Source organism: Acyrthosiphon pisum, chromosome X (assembly GCF_005508785.2).
Source record: "Acyrthosiphon pisum isolate AL4f chromosome X, pea_aphid_22Mar2018_4r6ur, whole genome shotgun sequence".
Classification (NCBI taxonomy): Eukaryota; Metazoa; Arthropoda; class Insecta; order Hemiptera; family Aphididae; genus Acyrthosiphon; species Acyrthosiphon pisum.
In genome coordinates, this window is record NC_042493.1 from 13276166 (window position 1) to 13292366 (window position 16201).

The window sequence follows — 16201 nt, forward strand, 5'->3', positions numbered from 1 at the left end:
GCAGTCCGTACCGTGTGCGCCGTGTGTTATAATAGCGTATAATGGTAGTGTGGCGGTGGCTGCGGCGGCGGTGGTGGTGGCAGTGCATTATACTCAGTTGTCGTCGTAGTAGTAATGACTACCACGGTGGTGGTGGTGGTGGTAGTGCTGGTGGCGGTGGTGGTGGTGGTGGCGGCGGCGGCGATAGTATACGCGCGCGTTGTACCGGTGTGCGACTAGTGTCTGCGCGGACGGTAAGCGGTGTGCTAGTGTGTGAGAGTTTGTGAGCGTGTTCCGGTGAGGTGTGTTCTTCTTGGTTGTGCCCAAGCGAGCTACTAGCGACTTGTTCCTGCCCGAAGAACGGGGCCGGACGGAGTCAAGTAACCCGACCGCCGTCGATCGGTTCGATTTGTTCACCTCGCGTGTCCCATCGCGTCATCGTCACCGTACACCAATATCGCTCGCGAACGCCATTCCCCGCATCGGACGGATCGCCCGAGTGCAATGACCGCGTGAGCTCGGCACACGCCGAACGGATTCGATAGCGCGCGCGAAAGACACACAGCCTACGGACGAATATCCGTAACGATCGTATCATTATCATCATGCCGGCCGAGGATGCACTCAGGGCCCTTGCCCGGTTCCGGCCCAAGTCGGCGCTGGCTGCGGCGGCACTGCTGATGGTGCTGTTGGTGTCAACGTCCAAGATCGTCTCCGCCTCAGGTAAATTTGTCTTGTGGTTTTCTAATTTTTACCTAACCAATAATATTATAATCAATGATATCAAACATTCGCGCGGTAATAACGTATTATGGTTGTAATAATATCGTCGTCTTCCGATTTCGTCACGCGCCGGGCGCCGGTCGCGCGCTGATGACCGCGACTCGTGTACGAAACGGGTTCCAGCGGCATCGGTATATATACATCAATATGTGTAGGTATAATATTATTATTATAAAATGCACAACTCCGTATAATGCCGAAATATTAATACCTACCCATCTAATACTACACAGGCGCGGCTCCGCGGGGGGATATATATTTTGAATTTCCGTTTAAAATAGGTACCGTTTATTTATTATTTGGACGATGATATTTTTATTTGTCGTAAAGGTACTTATAAGGATAATTTCTTAAATAATATCACAATATCATATTTTTTGCAACGCGTCACAATTCACAAGTACGGCAATACTGTACACTCGACTGTTACAGTACACCTAGTACCTACCTATTCTAAAAATACATACATTATGATTTTGCCCGTGGATTTTCTTGTCAGTAATAGTATCTTAGAAGGGATGTATCAAAGTGTTAATTCTGCGTTAATGGACCCAAATAATTTACTGCGTATAACAATAAAAAAATATGTTTGGGTATAAACTATAAAATAACATTGGTAAGCCGACGGAAAACAATGATATTACAATTGTTGATGATACCTAGCGAAGAAACATGTCTTCTTATTTTGAAAAATATAATACATAATTTGCCAATTTGGCAATATACTACCGTATACCTACCTACCAACAAATACCAATATGCATGGATATTGAATCTTAAAAATGTTTGGCCTTAGGGCTCAAAATAGTCTCAATCCAGGGAAGAGAGAAGAGTTACTTGTTAATTTTCATGAAAGTGTCACCACTAAGTTTGGTGGGTGGGGGTAAGTGAGATTTCCAAGCCGCGCCTAGCTGATATTCCATATTTCCATGTCATATATAGACATGTGTGTTACATATTATACCTAGTATACCAGCTATACCTATAAACGTTCCAGTAATAATTATTATTTTCCGTGGGGACTTCATCCATCACCGCTACAACACCAAATGCGAGTCTACCCTATTCTTCGCGTTAATCATAATTACCATAAAACAATGTTAAGGAATCTTAATTATTATTATACTGTTAAGTGCCTGAAATCCCACCCCTCTAAATAACTCATTTGTAAATAACAAAATGCCTTTAAAACAAACGCCTTTGGTCAAATTTGTTTTTGTTTTTACCTTTTTTTTTGCGATGGACCGCGTTACGGCGCAAACGACAGCGTGTACTTAAGTGCACATAGGTACGTCGTAATGTCGTCGTCATCGTTAAACTACACCTATAGTATTAAGAATCTCGTTTTAGTTTGGGTATGTACATATTTATTGATAACCCATGGTGAAGGTCCCTCCTACTGACGAGAGGGTTCTAGGCAACCACCTGACTCGTGCACTATGTTAATAAGTACAATGTACATAATACATATACCGAATATTATATTATATTACCTCGTATATTACTGAATACTGAAGAACCAACTATAATAGTTGTTTGTACATAGTTGGTAGTCGTTAGAACTAGGTATGTATATGATTTTATTTTACTAAGAAAAAAATATTTGTATTCATATTTGAACTGTTAGAACACTAGTATTTTATACTAGCCGTTTGAATTCTGTTTTGTATTATATTTAGGTATGCGTTTGTTACACCATCACAGATGACATGAAATCATTAAAAAAATATTTATTGAAAAATGTATTGTTTCGATTACACCGGGTTACACTGAGTTTGATGCTTATTTATTTTATTTAGCGGTTGTTAATAGAATCGGGTTGCCTAAATAATGTTTAATTATTATGCTTTGATTAGGTACAATTAGTAAAAAGGTTTAAGATAATATTCTATACGAGTCATAATTTATTATTTATGTCATACTAAAATAACGTGGACAAACAACACGACAAATATTGTATAGTAGCTTACTGCTTAGGTACATAGAATTATGTTTTTGTAAACAGCTCTAATGATGATAGTGAACATTCATAATGAATATAATATTGTATAGGTACCACAATATTATGTGTCATCGGATTTGATACTTTATACGTTTAAACTGCAATTAAAAAACAGTATTGAATTCAGATCTTAGGTATCTATAGGTAACTGTATAAGTATCCTTAAAGGTCATTGATCATTATATATATTATATTTAAATATAATTAATACACAGTGATTTTATTATTTCAATGTATTAAAATTATACAGACATGAGACCGGCCATGAGACATTATTGTTCTAAAAGTATAGAAGAAAAATCAACACGGCCGATGAATCGTATACCTTAATTCATACAATTTTATTTCTTTAACTTAAATACCTAACTGACATTCGATAATTCTTGAATATCTTATAATATATACCTATATTAAGTATATTATTCTGAGTAGGTATGCAGTATTATATACCTACCTCTTGAATAACACTTATTTTCTAGTCAAAAAAGCTGTTTTTTAAATCAGTTGATTCCATCTTCCCGATGTTGCCTAAGATCGTTTTCTTTGTCGGGTATACAGGTTTTTCTTGTGTCAGTCTAATTAATTGTATTTTTACTTATTTTGTTTTTTATTTTCTAATCTAATAATCATGTATATTATATTCAGTGTAGTTTTAGTTTTATACATTTAACGAAATATTCTATTAAATGTTTAAGTTTTAAGGTTATTATTATTACGATAAACAATCATTTTTTAGTAGGTGCATTTTAAAAAGTTCACTTAGTTCGTAGTCCTATCTAATATTTTGTTTCAAACATATTCATTTTCTATTCGATTTTTGTAAAGTATAATATAATGCTTAACTCGACAAAATTATTGGGTAATAATTTAAAAACATAATACAGTGAAACCTCTGAATAGCGGACACTCTCGTTCACCAAAATTGTGTCTGTTATTGTTTTTGTATATTATTTACCTACTTAAGAATTCCAGGATAACAAATTTTAAAACGAGTTTTAAAAGTACTATTTGGAATAATGTTTTACAAATATATGTATATATCCATTGAATTTTCAAAATACCAACAATTTTAATGAATTCTTTACATATTTGTAATTATCTATCTTTTCGTTATATTTGATTCGTTGTAATGAAATATAATGTTTACAATTTACTTAAAGTAGAAAAGACTAAATAAAATTTAATAAATGTACACAAAACAAGGTTTTTGTATGCACTATAGTCTATAGGTAATAGTATTATTTTTGGTACAATATAATAAAGAATACTTTTGAGTATAAGACAGGTGGTATATTATGTTATATATACGTATATATTTTGTATTTGAATTTAAATTAGTTTGTGTTTGATATTGTATCTTTTAGCGCCTGTATTATGGTTCGTCGACGCTAGCGACATTGTAACGATAAAAATGATACTAACGTAGTAACGTTACTAGTTAACTACGCATTAAGTAGGTATATATAAGAGGTAAACGGTTTTGTTTCGTACCGGTTATTGTTACCTAGTGGACTGTTCGGTATGCGGTTGTTGGAAGAAAGGTGATTATGGTGGAAGAGAGGAAACCATATGGTTTACGAAAAACTTTGTTTTCGTTTAAGTTGTACACATCAAAGTGGAAATGAATTTCTTCCGTAGAATCGTTTATAAAAAAGTTTAACAATAAGCCGTATAATAGTAATTTAATTATATTATATTAAATTATTTGTACCTGTGCATTTTGTATAGTGTATAATAATACTCGTAATAATACATTGGTATATTTCATATATACTTACACGAATCAGAAAAAATGTTTGCGTCAAACATGTACCTACTAAAAACATATCTTTTGATACTACAATTGCATTATGTACTATCAATAAGTTTAACTTCATAGTCTCAAAATCATAATTTTCTCAAACAAAATGATTTTCAACTAAAAAATGTTTTAACATTTATCTCGGTATATAATATTTTGAGATGGTTGTTATTCTAGAAAGTAGGTACCATATTACTATACTATCTATGTTCTTGTAGTAAATATACTTTTTCCTAATAATTGTTTACCTATTTAATTATTTACTAAATGCGACTAAGCAAGTACAATTAAATACATGTATCTAACGTTTATGTTACACAGTGTAAGTTGATAGTTTTTCGAGAGGTATGATTTTTATGATTTTTTATCAGTAGTAAGTTAGGTTGAACCAAAAATTATTTTATTTTATTTTAAAATTATAAAATATTAACGATTAATGTCCATGTGGTATAACATATAACCTTATATCACACACCTATACATTTAATAGAATATTTCTTATTTGACTAATCACTAATGATCCAATTACTTTTTTGGGTGAAGTTTCTAACTCATTTTCAAATTCATATGTGTTTAAGACCAATTAGGTACCATGCTCACGTTCCAAGGTTACTTCTGGAGTTCAAAATAATATCTATACACGTTTAAATATTGAAATTGTATTAACCTCGTTCATTTCAGAACCCACGTATATGTCTACTGTAATCCCCCTATTAAATAAGATATTTTTTCTCTATAGAACATTTGTTGACAAATTCAGCACGCTATACATTTATTTATTTTGTTTGCCGTTTTCTTATCACTCTTTAGTCTTTATTATAAATATCTTTGTTACCTACTGGATTACATTCATATATGTTATTGACTATATGCATTTTACTAAAAGAATGTCGGTTCACTATTTGTTTTATCCGTCTGCCCCACGCCCAACACACTAAATTTGCTTTCAGTAGAACCAACCTTGTGTTGTTAGCTTTAAAATGATTTAATGTTAGAGTGAATTGACATACCTATTATTAAACTGAAAGATAAGAATGTTATTGACAGGGACACGTCGTAAGCTTGTATTAATATTTTAATTTAAGTGAGTTTACCATATAGCTATGTAGAATAGTACCTACACTTTAAAAATGTTTATAATAATTAGCTTTTAAATAGAAATATCCATAAAATCCTGTTAGGTGATTAAGATAGTTTTCTTACCTTTAAATTTTGCGACAATGTGTCAATTCACTCTTTTTTGTTATTTTATTATGGTTATATTATTAACACAATATTGGTATTGCTGAACGCATAATTATTATGATGCGTGTAAGTTAGGACTTAGGAGAGTGAAAACAGATCGTGCTTTTAATATGATTTTTACATTCTTTTAATAGTATAGGTACTTGTTTAAATCCTGTATGAATTACGTAACCGATGAGATGTAATTGTTTTACGTAGATAGCTCCAATGAACAATAATAAAAGACATTGATTTTCCAACACTTATTTGTTTTTCGCTAGAATACCTATCGTTTTCTGTTTTAATTGTTGAGTTCGAACTCACATATTTGTTCTGTGGTAGTAATTAATTTCTGTGGGTGTGCTCTTAATTCTAAATAACATAATATCCTATAAATTAATGTACATCACTATTTACAAGTTACAACAAATGGCCATTGCATTTTGTATAGACAGTAGGCATCTGAATTATAAACTGTTTTTTACCGGGTTCCTTACAAGTTACAGTTATTATCTATGTTACAGTTATCAAATAATGATTATGTGTTTGATGTAGAATCGAGTTAGTGTCCACGCCCCACGATCACGATTTAGAAAAGCAATGGAACAATAGCTAACACGGGAGGCATTGGTATCCTTATACGGCTAATTTAGAAATAATTTATTGGTGATTGTGTGAGTAGAGGTACGATTTATCAGCAAAAAGTCTCGTGATATCTGACATTGTGACAATAATAATAAATACATTTTACATTTTTCATTTTTGCCTCGCAACCGGCCGTCGAGGAGTTTTGTGCCTATGTGATTGTGACATTGTGTGTGTGGTGTTGAAAATAATGTGCATGTGATCTTGCGCGTAGGCATGGTAAAAGTATAACATTCAACAAAAATAACATTTTAAAATCTCAAACTTGGTAAAATGTCTCGATGCCCTTCGTTGGTGTTACACATCATCCACAAGAAAAAAATAGTATGTATCATAGCGACTATATAATATTATCTAAATACCAGTGAAATTCTGTCCGAAGGTCGTAAACATCCAATGTTATATATTATGAACACTGCTGGAGTATATTATATATGTATAAGTACGTGACTTTTAGTGCGTAACATAATAAAATCAATTTGATCACTTCGGGGAAGAAAAGAAAGAAATAAGATTTAGAACGGCTCATTCGTTTCGAGAACACCGCACGAAACCGTATATGCACAAGCACAATAGACGCGTATATACGTTATAATATTTTATTATATTGGACCTGCAGTGGAAGGTTTGGTTTTGACTTGTGAATATTGGGTGTATTTATTGTTATTATTTTTTTCCCTTATTTTTTTCATTTTTTTTTCTTCATATTATTCTGCATGCCGCCGTCCCAGGCTCGTATATTATTATTATATTATTGTACCACATAATAATATAACGTGCTGGTCCGTGTTGCATTGTGTACCGTGCAGGCCAAACACGACGGTCGGCCGTGTCGCACAAGGGACAAACAATGCGACACTGAACATAATATATACAATAAAACGATATATTTACACCACCGAGCCACCCTGAACGCAGTCGGACTTACACGTATAATAATAATACGTGCCCATGTTATATTCACGCACGCGCGCTCCGACCGCAGGGGCGGTACATGATGTTGTGTTTCCTTTTCGGTGGTCCTCATCGTATATAAAAACTCTCTGCGGGCGCATATATAGGTGCCACACACGGATTTAGATTTCGTTCGATTGCATTATATTTTCGTTTTAACAATACCGTGGCCCGAGATGTATAGGTACTGCTTCAGGTAGGCAATATATTATATGATTATTATTGTTGTAGTATAGGTAGGTAGGTGCCTATAGTGTATACTGCTGCAGTACATGTAGGTATGATCATAAAATCCGATTATACGGCCGAGGACAAAATCGATTGGGATTAGCTGTGGTAAAAACCGACGACGGCGACGGCTGTTGTAGCTGTTGTACGAGTCGAATAAAAGGCATTTTTAGCGAGACCTGAATCTTTCACACGTTCTGAATCGCCCCGACAAAACCGTACGTGAACGGAGAACTGCGTAACTGCATAATCGCGTGTTTCGATTATAATATATACAGACAAAATATATAAGAAACGGATCGTATAATGATGATATTATTATAATGGGCTATGCGTCGTACGAAATACACAAAAATTCCGATAACGCAGGGACATAATATATTAAATTTGAACGCCGCGAGAAATTTAAATATTTGGAATTCTCGTACCAGAAATTTGAAAAAATCGACTAGACAACGCGCGCGTCGCGCTCCTGATCTGCAAACGGTATTAAAATAGTTTAATATAAATATTCGCAATATATATTATTATTCCCTTACGACATTGCGTACCTACCTAATGACAGAACGTGGAAAATTTATTTATTCGCGTGAAAATTAACCTAGTGGGTGGTCGTCACGTACCTATATTTTCGAGCAGACCGAATGCCCCGAATTCCTTATAGACTCGAGTCGCCCGGTTTGAATATCATTATTCATTAGATACACGCACACACACTCAGACACAGATTCACACAAACACTCATATATACGACTCGAAGATCATCAATTCCGGGGAGGTCCGTCGTAACGACTGCCGCTGCGGGCGGCTGACAAACACGGATGACGTTTTATAATCGTTCGATAGGATATTCGTAAGACCAAACAGAAATAATAATATTATTGTGTACCTAATACCTATGTCCCATACGAACGTGTTTTGATGTCGGCGACGGGGGAGAGAAAACGACGAAATTAACGACCTGCTGCGGGACGGCGGCGGCTGAAAGTCGTGAATCACGAACTTATAATATAATATTATAAGTTCGCTAAACATAATATTATAAAAAAATAATAATAATATATTATTATAACTACAACCTGCACCAGTATTATACCTATACTAACCAGTAACCGTCGACCGCTGCCGCCACCGTGTATACGCCGCCGTCGATGCACGTTTATCTTTTTATATTCGTTTTTATTATTACTATCTGGGTAGGTACCTCCTATATACCGTTTTTACCGCAAAACTTCAAACGGTTCCTCATTAAGAGACCGGCGCTGCAGTCATTAAATATAGGTATACAGATGCAGCGGTGACGGCATGTAAACTTCGTCGTCGTATCGTGGTACCTGTATAGTCTTCGGCCGCGTTTTGTATAATGTTATATATACATCTACCTGTATAATATGCGTCTACACAGTACACGTTTGGACGCGTAATAAAAATCGGACGTTAACGTTTTTCACACGGCCAGAAACGATCGCACTGCAGCAATATACGAACGTCGTCGTGTGGTTATAGGTACAGTATAGGTATTTATTTATTTTTTTTTTTAGTAGAGCGGCCAGTTATATTACTATTATCATTGCCGTATACCTATATACGGTTCGGTCAGCGCGGTCGCCGCCTCGTACCGGTTGGTGGTGGTACGTGGAGACGGGACGACGAGTGTAGTATTTACGATGGGAAAAATTCGGTGGTAATAGATGGGAAAAAAAAAATTAATTTCGTGCATCCTCCGTCGACATTTCAAGTAGGTTTATATACATTTTACCTAATACGGTTACTCCTTCTCCCCACCGACCGGGATAGATATAATGATACGGCGATATTATTATAATGCTCTAAACGCCACAGCGGCGGTGCATACCTGCAGCAGCTGTATTAATGTATTATGCACGCGCGCGCATACACACACCTAAACACACACACTACACACGCACGCGCACTCAGACACACACATATACGTACGTACACACATATTTACGACTTCTGTCACGCGCGCGTCTTGTTGACATAAATCCTCCCCCCGCGTACGTCATACGGGGCCACGAACGACACGTGTCTTCGGCACATTCCTCCGTGGAAGGTTTCCATTTTTGGACGGTAGACCGCTGCTCAGATCCGGACCACTTAACGGAATGACCGACCGAGCCGGTGGTGTATAGTAGTACAATACCTGTATAATATACTTAAAAACGTATAAATATATATGTATAATCCTTTGTATAGTAGTATAACACATTAACGTGTACCTACACATAATATTATATGGTTGTGCTGCGGTGCGTTCGTCACGAGGTGGGTAGGTATACACGCGAACGCCATCACACGAGGAAAAATAAAAAGTGTGTGCAGCACCCAGTTAAATATTGTTATTATTATTATCATCCGTCGCGCAGAGACGTTTATTAACAGGGATAACTGTCAACACGTGTTTAAAATACTGTACTCGCTCTTACGAATTATTATTACCACTCGTCGTTCCCCGTATGTATAGTGCAGACGCTTTTATGCGCGCGCGCGCCCGTGTGGTTTTTTTTCTTTTCACTTGGTACTTCGCAGGTTCTCTTAAATAATATAATATCCCTATACATACGCGTTTCTTCGGGCCGCATTTTTTATAATAATATTATACAATATACGCGCAAACACAAAACTCAGTTTTTACTTCGGCCGCCGCCAAAAGACAAATTGTTTCTGCTTTCCACGTTTTTAAAACGCCGTCGCACCACTTGCACCCTCCCCCCTCCCCCTCCCCCGGACCACTCACCGTCACGAACACCGGTTCGAACACATGCGGCCGATTATAATGGTAAAAAATGAGGTTTTGACCATTAACAACGGATCGCATTCCGGGAACCCCGTGAGACCATTACTGTGCTGCTGTATGGGAATATATATATATATAAATAATATATAACAACAAAAAAGACAACAACAAAAAAAACCATAAACGGAAATGCACAGGGCTTTGTTATCCTTTTTTTGCTCACGAAACTTTTTCGTTTTAAAAAATGAATATTCATTTGTAATACGGAACAACGAACCGATCTATACCTAATGCCGCTGTGTTGTATGGTAGGTATTATTGTATTTAATAGTACATATAGCAGTAATAATAGTGGAGCAGTGAGTAGTCTGTAGTAGTCCACATGTTGTCATCGTTTGACCTCAACAATAGAGGAAAACTTTGGTTTAGGTTTTGTTTTTATTTCCCACGTAAACCCTTTATAATGTACCTAAACAATCGAATACATATTCGTGTGTATAAATATACATGTGTATGTGTGTATACATTTGGGCAGTCCAAACAGCCCGTCTGCCATGTACACTGAATACACGTTTTTGAGACGCTTTAATTACGATAACCCTCCGTCGGCGTGTGCGTGTACCTACGGATGGATATTATATTACGTGAATAATGTATATATACGTATATACAAAGAATCCGGTGGAGCTGGTTCGGACCGCTGAAATAACTTGGAAGCGTAAGTGCCCACCGACAGGAATATTCAAGTCACGGAGTTGGTAATTCCTCGACATTTGCACCCGCCGCCGCTGTTACACATCCCAGTTCAAATATATACGGCTTTGACATAAAAACCTCAACATCTAATAACATAATATTATTGACTCCGACAAATGTCCTGGTCTGCGCCTCAGGAATGTAACAGTGTCGATTGTTCCCTTCGACTTTTTTTTAGCTCCAAATAATGCTATGTGTCACGACGTCACGCGGGTACAAGCATTTCAAATCGTTATTATTCCATATTGACATACCTATTCAATAACCGTCCGCGTATGCATTATAATATATTACCAACAAATGTAAAAAAAATATAAAATAATTATAGGTAATTATAGGTACCTACACATGAAACCCAAATATCTATTACCGATATCGAGCGTGCTAATCGGTTATAAAGTTTTATTCAATCGATTTTAGGTAGTGTAGGTACAGGTATATAATATAAATTATATTATACCATAACATTTTTAAAGACAAAAATGTGTATTATACTTCGTTTACACTCGAACAATTAATATTAAACTTCATTGTACACCAATTATAGAAATGCATTTCTCATTTATTTTATACTCCACTGTTTTTGAAACAAATTCAATTAATCGTACTTTTTTTTATATTGTTTCACAAGTAACATATTTTTGTTCGGTAAGAGTTAAAAGGTTTTGCACCATATATAATAATATAAGATATATATATTATATATTATATATCAAATTTGAACTTCACTCACAACATTGTTTTTTTGTGAATTTATTTGAAATGAGATTGATTCACACCATGTTGAAACAAAATGCAATTTATTATTCTGATTATAGAATAATTCCGCCATAGTTCTTATTACCATAGGTACGTGGCAATCAAACAATCGTTTACTTACATGTTTACTTACATACTTATTCAAACATCAATACTATGTGACTGAAAGCTTAACAAATTATAGTGATGTAATTTTACTTTGAATATTAAACTTAATCTTAAAATCTAAAATGCGAGTAAAAGCATTCATTTTCTAAAATTCCAATTCAGTTCATATTTGAATTTTTAAATACCTACCTAATAACAAATAACAAATAACAATATTGTGATTTAAAATTGTAAGTTATACATTTAGTATGCCTACTTGATGCGCCATTAGGAACATTTTATATTGAAAGTTAACCATACAAATATAATTAATGGTAAAGTTGTCTTTTTCTAAGAATTTGTATTTGGTAATTACAATATGTCAAGATACGACCCTGTAGGCGTTGCAGAAAAACAATATCTATAAATGTTATTTCACTGTGAATAATATATGCATCGTATTACCACGTAGAGAAAACTTTACGACCTGTTTGTATTTTTAAAACTCGTAGTAATGAGGTTAAATTTAATTTTTATGCTTTCCATGCGAGATATAACAACAAAAGACTGACGCCATTGTGATGATGGCCGGCAATTTATAATAATTTATATATTATATATATAAAGTTCTCGTATTTTATTGTTACTCGTGTTTAACTGAGTCTTAAAGTAAAAATGTTTAATTTAAGAGTCCATCAAACACAATGCCAATTTCCATTCAGTGTATTTTGCAGATGTATACACTATGAAAAAATTCCGTAAGTACTAATAGTATACCTAATACCTTAGGAGTATAGGGGTTAGGGTGCATAATTCATTATGACTTAGTTCTTTTTTAATCCATTGCTTTTGTCACGAATGCCAATTATAATAGTCTGTATAATAAATTAAAAACCTATTATATTATATTCGTAAAATTTACGACCGACGATAAAAACCACTGGTAATTTATTGAATATACCTACCCATATATTATTATAGGTATTCCGTATATGGGTATTTATATTATTATGTTACTATGCATATGAGAACAAAGATTAACTGATCAAATGTCATGATTTTCGGTGATTTGTAAATGGTTTTATTTGGTGGGTATGAGAACCCCGTGAACCGGTGGAATGATAAAAATAAAACTGAGTATAAAAAGGTACATCTACCGCCAACAAAACATATAAGGTTCATTAAATTTATTGACATGATCGACTGAATTATTAACGATATGCTCTACCGCCTCCGTGTACGATGTTACCTAAATGGTGTATTATTTCTTGTTCACCCCAAACCCCTCAACAATATAAATGCCGAAATTCTTTTGAAAACACATAAACCCGCAATCAAAATCCCACATTGAAAACTCACACGGTGGGGTCGTCTCGCACTTAAAAAACAACCAAGGATTTATTTTACTTGGTGTGTAATTCGTTTATTCGGTTACCGCCTATATACAATAGTTTATAATAATCTAATAATATTATATTATAGTTTTATAATTCAACTTAATAAAAATTTAATTTATTTATTTTTTTAAGCACATAAAACAAGGATGTTCTTATACGGAGTGTTTTAATACACTCTATTTGATATAAACTACATAAGGTACTAGAAATCGTTATAACCGTGTGAATATAATATATTATTCAGACATATTTTTATCAAAACTATAATTTTTATTTTTATTTAAATATTTTAAGCTTTAAAAATGTAATTCAAGGTTTTCCATAACTTTCCGTGAAATAAAAAAAAAGTTTTATATACACTCATGAAATATTTTATGACCATTTTAAATTAAAATTGGATATTTAAACGAAAAATAACGCTATTGCAATTATTTATCTTTGAATTAAACTTTAACACAATATCCATTACAGTGACCTACTCAACAACGTAGTACACTTGGAACCACTATACTGCATAGCTACTTCCCCAGTTTTATAATTATTAAATATTTTCTGTTATAATATATTCTATCTTAAGGACTATATATAGTATGTGAATTATATTTTTGTATTAAACTTGTACCTATCTGTTTATTGTAGGTATAATATACCACAATAACACTTAGGTACCTAGGTAAAATTTTAATAACTACAATAATTGATGTTCCAATAGTTGTTCCACATATGTTTATGAATCAAAACAATTTAGTTTATCAATGAATATTTAGTCATTGCAGACTTTACATTTTTTATAACCTAGAAATTATTCATATAAAATACTCACCATAAATAAAAATACTACAATTTTATTTTAAGTATTGCTCAACCGATCATTTGAAATAAAAATGCATACGCGTTTCACTGATTTTAAAATATATAGTAGAACATAATACAAATTCTTGAACAGTAGCCAGTAATCAAATATTTAAATAGTAATGGATATTGGATAGATTTAATTTATGAATTAAATTTAACGTGACTCGCAAAATTGTGCAACACCTTAACTATTAAAACTGGGATGCATAGTTTAATTCCACATAATATGATCAGTATCTGTATAGAAATAATAACACTAGAACCACAAAATAAATGTTTTGATGTTTTTAAATGAGTTTTAAAAAACCAATGTTGAATAACAAATTTAATATCATCTACTTGTAATTTAATATACCTATTATGCTATAATATGCAGTACAGCTTGGCTATTTGTTATTAAATTAACTGTACATAATTATGTAATTTAATAAGCCATGTGAAATGTATTCTGAGGATATCTAGGTACATCTGGGATAGTGGTCATTTAGTTGTTATTAAAACAATATACCTATGTTAATTCTGAGTATATTATATTTTATATTTGTATTTACCCTCAACAGTTAACTCCTACTTCTGAACGTTTGTACCTAATTCAAAAATCAAAATATATTTTATAAAGATTTATACGTTTATTTGAATAAATGAACAAGTTATTGATAAGTAATAAGTAGGTAAGTGAGATAACTTTTTTTATCAGAACAATTAATAATGGGCAAGAAAATTTTATTGTAAAAACGTATTACTTAATATTTAGGTTATTATCAACATTATATTTCATAACCATTAAATTATGAATAAGAAAATAGTATACAATTTAATTTTTTGTTTCTTATTAATTATAATAATTTCATTTTATTAATTTGTTTTAATAAAAATTTTAACTATTACAATATGTTTTTAATTATTCATTGTAACAAATGAATGAAACTTCTACGAAAACGTTTGCTATAAATTATTTACTGATGACTCCATATTATAAAACGTAATTAATTGTACTGGAGACTGGGACACTTATCGCGCGTTAATGTGAAAATCAAAATAAATTATTATCCTTATTAAATTTTACATACTTAGGTCTAGAAATGTAATTAACATGACAACGATATATCCACTTAAATCGAGACTTAAATGTAATCGTGCCATCAAAATAATTATTGTGAAGATAAAATTCTTGACTTCTTGAATTTATCATAGGTATGGCGGTAATAAAAAATATAATGGATTAACATAATTTTGTCACATATAATATTTTTGTTTAATGTAAATTCATTTTTAAAATTTCACCCTCTGAAGCTCAACTGTAGCTTAATCAAATATTTTTTGTCCACAAAATAATATGACGTTTTCAGAGAAATATAATATGATATATTGATATTAGTTATTGCTTATTTATTTATTTATTATAATAATAAACGGGACAGGCCCTTGACATTTTAACACACAATATCAATAATTAATAATTTAATAATACACACACGCACTTAAAGATAATAATATATAGTAAAAAACATTTTGATAAAAAAAAAAATTGCTTAAAAGCGATGCCCATTTGCTAATTTCATCATTCAATCAAATTTTATGAATGAATAGTAATATATAATATATTAAGATAGCTAACAACCATGGTTTCAATCGAAAATTCCGCACATAAGCCTACAAAAAAAAATGTAAAGAACTCAATTTAGTTGTACACTTGTTTCATCTCCCTTAATGTCTATTGTGTATACTGTATACTGTACTTATATTATGTTATTTATTTTAATTTTTACAGTACTCTTTTTATTAAATATATTAAAATTAATTCTTCAAGGGAAAATGATAAATGCGTTCTTACATCTATTGAATTTTTTTGTTTTCAAAGAATTCCAAGTTATATTTTGACTTAGCAAATATTAAAGTATCAATAGGTATCAGATGTTTTATTATTTTTTATAATATCGATAATCAATAATTACTTAACTTAATTTCATTAA

At 32.7% G+C, this 16201-nt stretch overlaps 1 protein-coding gene across 1 annotated transcript in view; it reads left to right on the top strand.

Annotated features, from left to right (window-relative positions):
- Positions 1–204: 204 nt before the first annotated feature.
- LOC100162936 (laminin subunit alpha-1) overlaps positions 205–16201 on the top strand; it is a 59534-nt gene continuing 43537 nt past the window's right edge. The window contains exon 1 of the mRNA XM_029485953.1: positions 205–702. Within this exon, the coding sequence (XP_029341813.1) occupies positions 585–702 (118 nt within the window). The 5' untranslated portion in view covers positions 205–584. The remainder of the gene's footprint in view (positions 703–16201) is intronic.